Here is a 13,204-nt window from a genome sequence, read left to right as displayed (position 1 = left end):
CTCACAGGACCCTCTGTCGCGAAGATGGCCCATCCAGTGATGACAAAACCGAGGAAACAAACACTTGTCCTTGATGAGTGATCAGTAGTTGGGCAGGCTCTGAGTGTGAGGCCATAAGTGCTGTGTGCAGATGAAGATAATAGTTGGCCAGAGGGCTTCCTGCAACAGTGATAATCCCTACGCTGAAGCCCTCCACCCTTCCTGCCAGTAAGCCTGTCACCCTGTTCTTTCTCCCTGGAATGCCTGCCTTCCCCTCTGATATTCCATACCCACGTCACAGGGGCAGTATTTGTGTAGTTGCAAAATGCTCCTCTCCTTCAAACCAGCGGTTCCGTTCCTGCAGATTTACCGTCGGGGTCTGCATGCAAAAATATTTCAGCATGCGTGCAAGGATACTCGCAACGTTGTAAGGGCAGAAAGCGGAACGGCCTGAATGCTGCTGGCCAGGAGAGGGTATGTCATCCTGGCGCCAGCCATGTGATAGAAACCCAGGCAGGCAGGAGAAGAATGAGGTAGATCTTGATGTGTTGGTATAGAAAGAATATGTTACATCAAGTATTAATGGTGCGAGGTTTTTTTTTTTTTTTCTTCCCAAGTAAATAAGAGGAAAGGGGCAGGTCATAGAATCATGCCTGTCTTTCAGACGTGACCTCTACTCTCACAGGCTAGAATCAGCTCTAGGTGGATCTGTGTGACCAGGGCAGGTCATTTGGCCTCTCCGTGCCTCAGTTTCTCAAGGTGTAAAATGGGGCTGATTCTGGGTTGTTGTGTGGCTTACGTAAGAAAGTAATTGAGGGGCGCCTGGGTGGCTCAGTCGGTTAAGCAACTGACTTTGGCTCAGGTCGTGATCTCACGGTTCATGGGTTCAAGCCCCGAATCGGGCTCTGTGCTGACAGCTCAGAGCCTGGAGCCTGCTTCAGATTCTGTGTCTCCTTCTCTCTGCCCCTCCCCTACTTGTTCTCTCTCTCTCTCTCTCTCTCTCTCTCTCTCTCTCTCAAAAATAAATACAATGTAAAAAAAAAAAAATTTTTTTTTAAAAGAAAGTAATTGGAAAGGTCTGGCACATGCAGGTTTTAGCAGATACTTGTTTCCATTCTTTAATTCACCTATTCCATGAAGCTCTTCATGATCCTTCTGGACTGTTTTCCTCTCCACCTCAGCAGCCAAAAGTAATTCCTCCCTCCCCCTGCATTGTTTCTCTTAACCAGCTCTCCATTACCAGCCCTTCACCTCCCTACTCCTACTATGCTGAGGACACCCCCAAGAGGTCAAGGACCTAACTCTTCTGTTTCTGGCTGGGCACTGCTCATCACCCCAGGGATAGGACAGGTCCTCAAGGTGTTTTATTTTTGTTTTTCCATTAATTTTTTTTTTAATGTTTTATTTATTTTTGAGACAGAGAGACAGCATGAGCAGGGGAGGGGCAGAGAGAGAGGGAGACGCGGAATCCGAAGCAGGCTCCAGGCTCTGAGCTGTCAGCACAGAGCCTGACGTGGGGCTCGAACTCACAAACCGCAAGATCATGACCTAAGCGAAAGTCGGACGCTTAACCGACTGAGCCACCCAGGCGCCCCTTTCCATTAATTTTTTAAAAGTTAATTTTAAGAGAGAGAGAGCACATGTGAGTAAAAGCTGGGGAGGTGCAGAGAGAGAATGCCCAAGCAGGCTCTGCACTGCCAGTGCAGGGCCCTCTGTGGGGTTCGAACTCACAAACTGTGAGATTGTGACCTGAGCCAAAACCAAGAGTCAGATGCTTAATGGACTAAGCCATCCACGCATCCCTCAATTAATTTTTTAAAACATTACAAAATTTCAGGCCTATACAAATGGAGTATAGTACAGTGACTACCCAGCTAATGAGTGATTTTTGATTTCTTAAACAGGTCACATGACCTTGCAGAACTTTCTGCCCTGTAGAGGAGGTAAGATAGGTATACAACAAAATCTCCACATGTTGGCAAGCAGAGTCGCTCCTCAGGAAGACAGAATTCAGAACTGGGCAATGGGAGTAGAGACCAGGGGTATTGGCGAGGTGGCACTTTTCAGAACTGTGTTCCATAGAACACCGGTCCAGTAGCAGTGGTCCTCAAAACAAAAACCAACCAGAAAGGGGAGCTTCTATAAATTATGAATATGTAGTGTAATCTCCCTTTTTAAAACTTTGATTTTAGCTTTGAGGAATCTCAGAATTAAACCTATTGAACTTCCTTGAACTCAGCATTTTCTATGTGTTTGCATATAGAATCTCTTTTCCTTCCCACCCCTTCCACCATGCAGGTTCAGTCCTATAAAGAATGCATTGGGAGCCTACGATTTAAAGCATACGTTTTTGGGTTGGGTGTTGCTAACCAGAGCTGTAGTTCAGAAGTGATTTTCAACACTTAAGGCCCCTTTTGTTATGCCTAGTGGGTAAGAGCACTGGGAGAGGCCATATTGCCTGACTTCAGATGCTACCATATCCTACCTGTGTGGCCTTGGGCAGGTTACTTTACCTCTTATATTTACCACTTTTGTTTCTTTTCTTATTGGAAGTAGCCGTAGCTACCGAAAGATGAAGCGAGTAAAGCACATAGAAGAGTGAGTGGATGTAGTTATTCAAACAGATTAAATATTTTTATGATTACCTGCCTCCCCCCACCCTGACTGGGGCTTTGTAGTACATCTCATGTCGTTACCTCATTTTCCCCATTGCGTGGTCAAAGACACAATTACTTAGCTCTTCGCGTTGGTTTTCTCTTCCCTGTTGCTCCCTTCCCGTAGCCAGTCACCCCCTGTGCCCTTGGGCTTAGAGTTTACCTCACTGTGCGCTCAGGCAGAAGGGGGCATTGCTTATCGGCTCCAGGTGATTGTTGCCCTGTGGGAATATAGACCTGGTGGTGCACGATCTGACTATTTATTTATTTATTTATTTTTATTTTTAAAAACCATTTTATTTTTTAAGTACTCTGCCCCCATCATGGGCCTTGAACTCATGACCCAAGATCAAGAGTGGCATGGTCCATGGATTAAGCCAGCTAGGCACCCCACAATCTGACTTAGAAAAAAAACTTTTTAATATATTTTTTTAAATGTTTGTTTATTTTTGAGAGAGAGACAGCTCTAGCAGGGGAGGGGCAGAGAGAGAGGGAGACACAGAATCTGAAGCAGGCTCCAAGCTCCAAGCTGGCACAGAGCCCAACACGGGGCTTGAACTCATGAACCGGGGCTTGAACTCATGAACCGTGAGATCATGACCTGAGCTGAAGCCAGATGCTTAACTGACTGAGCCACCCAGGTGCCCCTCCACAATGTGACTTTTTAAAAAGAATCTAGGGGGCGCCTGGGTGGCTCAGTCGGTTAAGCGCCCAACTTTAGCTCAGGTCACTATCTTGCGGTCCGTGAGTTCGAGCCCCACGTCAGGCTCTGGGCTGATGGCTCAGAGCCTGGATCCTGCTTCCGATTCTGTGTCTCCCTCTCTCTCTGCCCCTCCCCCATTCATGCTCTGTCTCTCTCTGTCCCAAAAATAAATAAACGTAAAAAAAAAAAATTAACTTAAAAAAAAAAAAAAAAGCTAGGAATTTGTACTTTTACGTGAGAATTTTTATTTTTATTGGACTTATTTTATACAAAGTATGTGCAGGACAATCAGATCCTGTTTGTGAGGATCAGCTCAACTGTGGTTGCCAGCCTGCGCCTTCACTTCTCACAGTGGTTCACAACTACCAGCCGTTCTCCATCCTCCCCCTCAACCGCTGCCAGGGGGGCAGGGGGAGCTGAGTGCAGGTGTTTGTGGAGTTGGGCCGCCAGGCTTTGTGTTCTGGCTCTGATACACACCAGCGGTGTGACCCTCAGTAAGCTCCTGAACTTCTTGGTGCCTCAGTTTCCTCTTCTGTAAATCGAGCGTTATTTGGCGTCCCTGTTGAGTGAGCCTGTGTGAGGCTTGAATGAGGCGATTCACTATAGAGTGTTTAACAGGGTCCGGCCTGTAATCGGTACCGACATTCCGGAGCCTTTGTGGCCTTTCCCCGGAGGGATTCACAAGCTGGGTAAAAGCTGCTCCCCGTTGCCTTCCAGGTACAGTTTGGCCATGCCGGAGCTTGTGCCAACCAGGCTTCTGAAACTGCAGTAGCCAAGAACCAGGCTTTGAAGGAGGCAGGGGTGTTTGTGCCCCCAAGCTTCGATGAACTGGGAGAAATCATCCAGTGAGTGGACCGTGGGGAGGACACCAGCCTCCGGTTCCCTTTCCAGAACACCCCCTTCCCCCTTCCCCCCCCCCTCCGGTTCCCTTTCCAGAACACCCCCTTCCCCCTTGCCCCCCCCCCCCCCCCCCCAGGATAGCAACTGCTGTGACACAGAGGTGACAGTGTGTCAGCGTGCTGGAGTGTTAGAGGTGTTAGGTGTGGAGTGTAACTGTTGAGATAGTCTGAAATCTTTACCCTCTTTTTGGTTTTTGTTTTGTTTGTAGGCACAGCAGTTACAGGCCATTCAGACTGCTATTAAAACATGTTCGCTTTCTGAGCCTACCTACTTAGCTGTCCCTTAAATAAGAGATGAGCATAGAAACATTTAGAAAGTGTCAGCCCTAATCGATTGATAAACAATGGCTACCCATTGTGTCTTCTCCTTCCTCCCCTCTGTCCTTCCTTGGCCTCCAGATTCAGCTTTCTATAAAGCCCCATGGGGTTGGGTGTGGGGGTGGGGGAGAGTCTTGGCCAGAACCTGTTTTCATTTGGTCTGTAGGAATCCACCTGGTGTAGGGCATTGCCAGGAGGGGCTACAAAGCTAGGAAACCTGGAGTTTTGGGGTTAGATGGAGCAACGTTCCTAGGATGGCTTAGAAGAGCCCAGAAGCATAAAATGCACATGGATGTCTTCTCTCCTTGCCTTCCCCCGCCTCTCAGGTCTGTGTACGAAGATCTTGTGGCCAAAGGAGTCATCGTACCTGCTCAGGAGGTGCCGCCTCCAACGGTGCCAATGGACTACTCCTGGGCCAGGGTAGGTGACGCTGAGGGGTGGGTTTCCTGTTGATTTGGCTGCAGTCCCTGGAAACCAGGCCCTGCCCTACTAGCTGGGGGCAACCCTGTAATCACTGCTCTGGCCTCCAAACCATGCCCCCGACGGCAGCTCTACTCCAAGGGCATAGATTAGAAAAAACCCACAGCAAGTATTCTTTGATTCCAGACCCTCCTTGTGTCCTGGAGCTTGTGAGCTGGCCCCTTCTGACCAACGGGTAAAACAGATACAGGGCCCAAGAGGGCGAAGGGCAGCATGTATGTCCCACAGCCTTGTGGCCTGGTTGGAAATGGGGGCTGAGGACAGACAATGCCCCCTAGAGTTGTTTGCACTTGCTGAGGGGTTTCTGGGTGAAGTAGAGTGTCTACTCTGCCTGCTTATCTAAGCGGCAGAGATGAAGAGCTAATGTTCGAAGTACACGAGAACTCTCTGAGATCAGATCAGTTTTTATTTGTTTATTTATTTATTTTTAATGTTTTATTTATTTATTTTTAAAAAATGTTTTATTTATTTTTAAGACAGACAGACCATGAGTGGGGAGGGGCAGAGAGAGAGGGAGACACAGAATCCCAAGCAGGCTCCAGGCTCTGAGCTGTCAGCACAGAGCCCGACGTGGGGCTCGAACTCACAAACTGTGAGATCATGACCTGAGCCGAAGTTGGACGCTTAACCAACTGAGCCACCCAGGCACCCCAATGTTTTATTTATTTTTGAAAGAGAGCAGGAGCAGGAGCGGGGAGGGACAGAAGGGAGCAGAAGATCCAAAGCGGGCCCTGTGCTGACGGCAGCAAGCCCGATGTGGGGCTCGAACTCACAAACGGAGATCGTGACCTGAGCTGATGTTCGGACGCTTAACCAACTTAGCCACCCAAGTGCCCCTGAAATCAGTTTTTAAAAGACCACTACAAAAATGGGTAGGAAATGGCCTTTCAACCTGAAAAAATGCTCAGTCTCACTCATTATAAGAAGGTGCCAAAGTAAAAGCTGTGATACCAGTTTTCCCCTTTTGAGGTCAACAAAGAAAACAGTTCTTTGATAATATGTTGTGTTTGTATGGGTGTGAGGAACTTTGTGCGTTTGTTCCTTGAAGGTGGGTGTGGAACTTGGCACCACCCTTTCTGAAAGGCCATTGGGTAATATCAGATTTCAGAGCGCTGGCACCTGGAGTGCCTGGCTGTGTCTGTTGGTGGAGTGTGCGACTCTTGACCTGATACTTGTGAGTTCAAGCCCCGGGTTAGGTGTAGAGATTACTAAAAAAAGAAAAGAAAAGAAGTGCTCACACCTGATGGCGTAATTCCTATCTAGAAAGCTATTTCAGGGAAGTGCTCGCACATTCACAGAAATGTGTTCAAGATTTTTCCACCTGATGGTTATCAGCGGAAGAACGGCTAACTTGTGGTTTTGCCATAGGATAGGATATCATACAGCAGTTAAAAGGAATGAACCAGATCTATGTATGTGCCTACATTTATGGAGCTCAGATTCATTGAGTAAATGGAGTATTATGAGATAGTATATCACGATTATGAAAAACCTATGTACACAAAAACACTTTATGTATTTCTCCATGTGTCTATATATAGATAAAAGTGGAGAAAGGCCAGACAGATGGCCCTTAAACTGACAAACACTAAGGCAGAAAGGCATTTTACAATGAAAATTGATCAGGGATAATTGGAGAAATGGGCTTATGCAGAGTTGGCAACGATGTTCCCATGGTACCCCAACTCTGGAAGCTGGAAGTTCAGCTCAGTCCCTTCCCCCGGGTGAAGGACATCTTGAGGGAATCCCCTATTTGCACAGCCCCCTGCTCATTACGTTTAGGTGGGGGCTTGGCAGCTGAACGTGGAGTGCTAGAAAAATTTCCCTTCAGATTCATGCTTGCATTTCTAAGCCGGGTGAGTTTGGGTTGGCTTCTGCTGGGACATCTTTGTGAGGCGAAAATGAACCTGTGGGTGGAAATCGCGCATGGCACTCCTATATTCTATGACTGAAATGATACAACGAAAGGGTTTTTGTGCTTCTTTCTTGGGAGGAGTTTGAGCGTCGGTACCTGGAACACTTTGGTTCTGGCAGTGCAGACAGTGAGGCAGTTCTGGAAGAATCTCTGTGGTCATATCGTGCTGCTTCCCCCTGCCCCCATCTTTGCTCAGGAGCTGGGCTTGATCCGCAAACCTGCCTCATTCATGACCAGCATCTGTGACGAGCGAGGACAGGAGCTCATCTATGCGGGCATGCCCATCACCGAGGTCTTCAAGGAAGAGATGGGCATTGGCGGGGTCCTCGGCCTCCTCTGGTTCCAGAGAAGGTGAGGCATGGAGGTCAGAAGATGGCTGGACACTGCCATCTTTGACTCAGAGTTAAGGATTTTCCCCTGCAAAGGGAGTGGGGGGTGGGTAGCCTTGGGGAATACGTCCAGGACTAATCTTTATGGCCACAGATCAATTGCAAGGCCAGAAGAGATACTGGCTGTTCCTAGGTCTTCCAAGGACAGAAAGGCCAGTCTCAACTATGTAGAAAGCAGTGACCTCATCAGGGATCTTGGATCAGCCCCTGTCCTTGGCGCTCTTAAAGAAATAAGAGTAAATGTAGGCCTCTTGAGAGAGGTCTGGATGGGTCTGGTAGCTCAGAGTGCAGGCCTGATAGAGTTGCTAAATAGGCATGAAGTACCTTATATTAGGTTGTCTCTCTTATCAGCCTGAGTGTTAGAATAAATTGGTTTCTCTGCAACTCCCAAACACAGCCCTCCCCTGGGACTGACAGCTGGGCAAGGGGGCCAGTGAATAATACTTAATTCACAGAGCCCTGGCTTGGGGTGGCCTTGGGCTCTGCCCAATGTCTTGGTTTGTGTCATGCCCTCAGCTGCAGAGATAGTTCTTGGCCCAGTTTTGGGCCCTTCCTGGGAGAAGTTCATGGCGTTGTAACACCTCTGCAGATTTCCCTGTCTGTTCTTGCATTCCTATATCTCCAGACTTCATTTTTTTTTTTAATTTTTAAGTGTTTCTTCATTTTGGGGGCGGGAGGGGCAGAGACAGAGACACAGAAAGCAGGCTTCAGGCTCCGAGCTGTCAGTGCAGAGCCCGACGTGGGGCTCGAACCCACGAATTGTAAGATCATGACTTGAGCCAAAGTCGGACACTTAACCAACTGAGCCACCCAGGCGCCCCCAGACTTCGTTCCTAATCATCAGTTGAGAGGTTGAACACTGCAGGAGACCTGGGGCTTCCTACACTGGGAAAGGGACAGGAGTCTCACTTCTCCGTATGGCACGTAGAAGGAAGTCACAAGTACAGGTTAAATTCTGTTGCAACGACTCATGCTGGAAGCCATTGTCTAAAGAAGAGATTGTCAACCCCCAGTGGCTAACTCTGTATTAAAAGCAGTATTTGCTGGGGCGCCTGGGTGGCTTGGTCGGTTGAGTGTCTGACTTCAGCTCAGGTCATGATCTCACAGTCTGTGAGTTAGAGCCCCGCGTCGGGCTCTGTGCTGACAGCTCAGAGCCTGGAACCTGTTTCAGATTCTGTGTCTCCCTCTCTCTCTGCCCGTCCCCTGTTCATGCTCTGTCTCAAAAATAAATAAACGTTAAAAAAAAAAAATTTTTTTTTAAAACAGTATTTGCTATCAGTAAGTTAGGAGCTGCTCAAGAATTGGAGGTTTTTGCCTCTAGAGTTGCTTGATATAGTAATAGACATGGGAGCCAGCAGGTGCTTGGCTTTGTGGGTCAGCGTAGCTCCTGTTCAGCGGCTCGCCTCTGTTCCAACCCTCGTCTTAGTGCCCCTTTCCTCCCACTCTAGGTTGCCCAAGTATGCCTGCCAGTTCATTGAGATGTGCCTGATGGTGACGGCGGATCATGGGCCAGCCGTGTCTGGGGCTCACAACACCATCATCTGTGCTCGGGCTGGGAAGGACCTGGTTTCCAGCCTCACCTCGGGGCTGCTCACTATTGTGAGTACTGGCCTCCTGGGAGGTGAGATCCTCAGGGGACACATGGTTATGCTGACATGCACTTGGCTGTCACAGGGTCCTAGAAGGAGCCTCAGAGTGTAAAACCCCGTGCTGGGGCGGTTCAGGGCATGCTGGATCGGTCTGCGAAGCTGAGGGAGTCTCTTCCAGCTCAGGGCATGTGGGCTTGCTTATCCTGCAGGGGGACCGGTTTGGGGGTGCCCTGGATGCAGCCGCCAAGATGTTCAGCAAAGCCTTTGACAGCGGCATTATCCCCATGGAGTTTGTGAACAAGATGAAGAAGGAAGGAAAGCTGATTATGGGCATTGGTCACCGAGTGAAATCGGTAAGTCGTGGCTCTCCTTAAGGACTGACCTGCATGCAGGTGGAGGCATTATTTTAGTGGGGAACACCCAGGCCCTTGACTCTCAATGTGCAAAGCTTTGGCTGTGTTGACAGATGTCAAAGATCAGGCAGCTGTTTTTCCATTATAATGCAGAATGCCTTTAAACAGCTTTCCATTAGAACCACGTCAGTATGGACTCCAGAAAGGAAGGAACGTAGAAGCCTGAGCGTGGCAGTATAAGTGTGATGTTCTGTCTGAAAGAGGCCCTGTGCCGTGGACTGGAGCAGTGCTATCTGCTTGGGAACTGGGTGTTGGGAGTTGGCTGTCATCTGAACCACTTCCCTGCCCCACTGACCAATTATGGTTTAGTGTGGGTCTCTTAGCAGATGGTGCAGGCGCAGAGCTTTTCTTGAGATTTCAGGGGTGCTTTGCTGCCCCACGCCAACAAGTGCTTGCCAGTCTAAAAACTAAGAACTCTGTAGAACTTTGTTACAGCTGGAGGAGGCCGGGGCCACTGAACTCTTGGGCAGCATGGTTCGTGGCTAGAACCTAAGACTTTTGGTCGGAGAGTAGGTGAGCCCCAAGCCCCCTGCTGCTTAAACCGAGGCCTGTTGTTGAACTCAGTTAACATCTCCAGGTCTCAGTTCCTTGTCTGTAACACAAAAGGGAGAACCTACAGTTTGTTTTGAGGGTCAAGTGAGATTCAAGAGGACTTTAGAAACCTTAAGCCCTACAGCAGGGTCATAATCTGTGCTGCATGGAATCAAGACACATGGATCAGGTACCTAAAACACACCTCCTGGATAAAATATAAACATTTGTGTCCGTCTGTGGCAGGAGCACAAACATGTCTTTTTTTTTTTTTAAGTTTATTTATTTATTTTGAGAGAGTGTGTGGGAGGAGCAGAGAGAGAGAGAGAGAGCGAGCGAGAATCTGAAGCAGGCTCTGCACTGTCAGTGCGGAGCCCAGTGCGGGGCTTGAACCCATGATCCGTGAGATCACGACCTGAGCGAGATCACGACCTGAAACCAAGAGTGGGACGCTTAACTGACTGAGCCACCCAGGCGCCCCCAACAGGTCTCTTAATGGCAGTGTCAGGGTGGGTTCCTCTGTAACTTTGGGTCACTTTCTAGATAAACAACCCAGACATGCGAGTGCAGATCCTCAAAGATTATGTCAAACAGCACTTCCCTGCCACCCCCCTGCTTGACTATGCGCTGGAAGTCGAGAAGATTACCACCTCGAAGGTAAAAGAGAAAATATCCCTAATTCCCAATTCATTGTTGTGGGTGAATTTCTTGGGGAAAACAAGAGCCAGCCTAGCTTCTGATTGTGCAGCCAAAATCAAATCTGGTGTTCTGGGAAATTTTATTTCTGTTGTACTACTAAGTTCAACAAATACATACTGTCAACTAGGTGTTGGGTCCTTTACTAGACATTGGGAATTGAACTGACTCTTTCTTTCCTAACCAGCTATGATGTTTTAGTGGGAGGTTTTTAAATTGTGGTCAGAATTTGTAGTTCTATTACTAGTAGTAATTGTGGAAAATTACAAAGAAAAAATGAGAAATGATGATAAGTGCTTTGAATTTTTTGCCTTCCCAGAAACCAAATCTTATCCTGAACGTAGACGGTTTCATCGGAGTTGCCTTTGTAGACATGCTTAGAAACTGTGGGTCCTTCACTCGGTGAGCTCTGTGGTCATTTTCTTCTACTTTATTTATTGATTGATTGATTCATTGATTGATTGATTTAAATAAATAAGAGACAGACAGACATTGAGCGTGTTGGACAGAGGCAGAGAGAGAGAGAGAGAAGGAGACAACACTCCAAGCAGAGCCTGATGTGTGACTCAAACTCACAAACTGTGAGATCATGACATGAGCTGAAGTTGGACACTTCGATTAAGCCACCCATTTTCTTCTTCTTTACATTTATTGATGCTTGCTTGTGGTTTCCTTCCAGTTCTGAAAGCAATACATGCTCATTACAGAGGATTTAGAAAGTATGGAGAGGTATAAAGAAGAAAACAAAAATTGTCTGTAGTCCTACCACCCAGAGCACCCTTTTTCTCCTTTGATACCAAAGAGATCTACTTTCTCGTTCCTCGGCAGAAGTCGTACTGTCTGTGGGGAGGAGGGGAGGGGGCCATGTGAGCTGTTTTAAAACCACAAGTTGATTGTGTGTTTGCAGGGAGGAAGCTGATGAATATATTGACATTGGAGCCCTCAATGGCATCTTTGTGCTGGGAAGGAGTATGGGCTTCATTGGTGAGTTGGTAGTTGTTGTTATTAAGAGTTTGGTTTGGTCCCTGCCCCAGCCCCCCCCCCCCCCCCAATGGTTCTGCTGTAACACCTGGGTGGCAAGTTTCTACTAGAAAGATGTCACATGATCTTCATCATTGTTTCTAATCCTTCCTTTCTTACTTTAACTTCCCCCTTTATATTCATTCCATGGTTCCTTTGTTCTTGGAAATGGCTGATTGCTAGTCCAGGAAAACAGAATGAAATCCCACAGTTGCCTTTTAGCCAGGCTGGTATCCGCTTATGTGTTGGATCTGGATTTACTTCCTCATTTTTTTTGTATTAGATTTTCTGTCCTCATCTTCTCCCCCTCGCCAAACTTTTAGCAGATCTCTCACCAACTCTCTTTTTGTTTGTTTGTTTGTTTGTTTATTTTTGAAAGAAAGAGAGAGAAAGAGAGAGAGACAGAGGGCGGGGGAGGGGCAGAGAGAGAGAGGGAGACACAGAATCTGAAGCAGGCTCCAGGCTCCAAGCGGTCAGCACAGAGCCTGACGTGGGGCTCGAACTCAGGAACCGCGAGATCATGACCTGAGCCGAAGTTGGAGGCCTAAGCAACTGAGCCACCCTGGCGCCCCCGACTACTCACCAACTCTTAACAAAAAGATGCCTTTGCCCCATTTCAGGACACTATCTCGATCAGAAGAGGCTGAAGCAGGGGCTGTATCGTCACCCTTGGGATGATATTTCATATGTTCTTCCGGAACACATGAGCATGTAACTGAGCCCGGAACCATATGTCAGTGAAGTGAAGACAAGAACTCATCCCCTGGGAAGTAGCGTGCACACGGCTGGCACTGGAGCTTGCTAGAAAACGGGCCTGGAATGTAAACAGCTGCTGGTGTACAGGCACTGATGACACCCACAGGCTAACACTGTTCATTCCACACCAGGAAGCTTAGTACTTTTTTTATAAGCATAGAAATAAAAACCAAGCCAATACTTGTGACCTTTGCTCTGCTACCTGCTGTATTTATTATATGGAAGCATCTAAGCACTGTAAGGATATTGTTCCTCATTGTAGGGTGTTATGACGTTGCTTTCTTTTTTCCTTTAGTTAAAATTTTTTTCCCTTGGAGGAAGAGAATGAAACTTTTAAGACCTCAAGGTACTGTCAGTTTAAAGCATCCCTAATGTCTTATTTTCCCACTTTCCTTTCCTCCTCATATAACCTGAAGAACATTGTGTTAATCTGATTTTTAAAGATCTTTTTGTATGTTATGTGTTAAGGGTTTGTTTGGTATCTCACTGTAATGTTCTATGTTGCAGACCAAACTCTGTTTATGTCAGGGGGATGGGGCCGTTGCATCCTTAGCCATTGTCACAAAACATGTGGAGTAGTAATTTAAAATGTAAAGTTGTAACATACATATGTTTAAAATGGAAACGCAAAGCAAAAAAAAAAAGCTGTGAAATGTTACGTGTTCTATGTCCTCTGTATTTATGCAACTGATTTATCAGTCTGCTAATGAAGTGTGGGTTCAAGGACTCGTCTCCAGCCAGTTTGCATCTATAATCCAGCAAGATTCTGGCAGCTGCCAGCTCAGTCTCTTCTCTGTATTATCAGTTTGGTTTCAATAAACTATATAGTAACAATAAAGACACACTACTGTCTCATGCCATC

The 13,204-nt window shown here is 47.3% G+C and overlaps 1 protein-coding gene across 10 annotated transcripts in view; it reads left to right on the top strand.

Moving 5' to 3' along the window:
- The window catches only part of ACLY (ATP citrate lyase), a 48,358-nt gene extending 35,154 nt beyond the window's left edge, over nt 1-13,204 (top strand). For all 10 annotated transcript variants that reach the window (XM_042917219.1, XM_042917218.1, XM_042917217.1 and 7 more), the window contains 9 exons: nt 4,054-4,181; nt 4,880-4,973; nt 7,145-7,299; nt 8,786-8,936; nt 9,136-9,279; nt 10,414-10,527; nt 10,886-10,968; nt 11,474-11,550; nt 12,207-13,204. In XM_042917219.1, the coding sequence (XP_042773153.1) occupies nt 4,054-4,181; nt 4,880-4,973; nt 7,145-7,299; nt 8,786-8,936; nt 9,136-9,279; nt 10,414-10,527; nt 10,886-10,968; nt 11,474-11,550; nt 12,207-12,301 (1,041 nt within the window). In that variant the 3' untranslated portion in view covers nt 12,302-13,204. The remainder of the gene's footprint in view (nt 1-4,053; nt 4,182-4,879; nt 4,974-7,144; nt 7,300-8,785; nt 8,937-9,135; nt 9,280-10,413; nt 10,528-10,885; nt 10,969-11,473; nt 11,551-12,206) is intronic.

The sequence above is a fragment of the Panthera leo genome, chromosome E1 (assembly GCF_018350215.1).
Source record: "Panthera leo isolate Ple1 chromosome E1, P.leo_Ple1_pat1.1, whole genome shotgun sequence".
Lineage (NCBI taxonomy): Eukaryota > Metazoa > Chordata > Mammalia > Carnivora > Felidae > Panthera > Panthera leo.
This window is presented reverse-complemented; position numbering and strand designations above follow the sequence as displayed.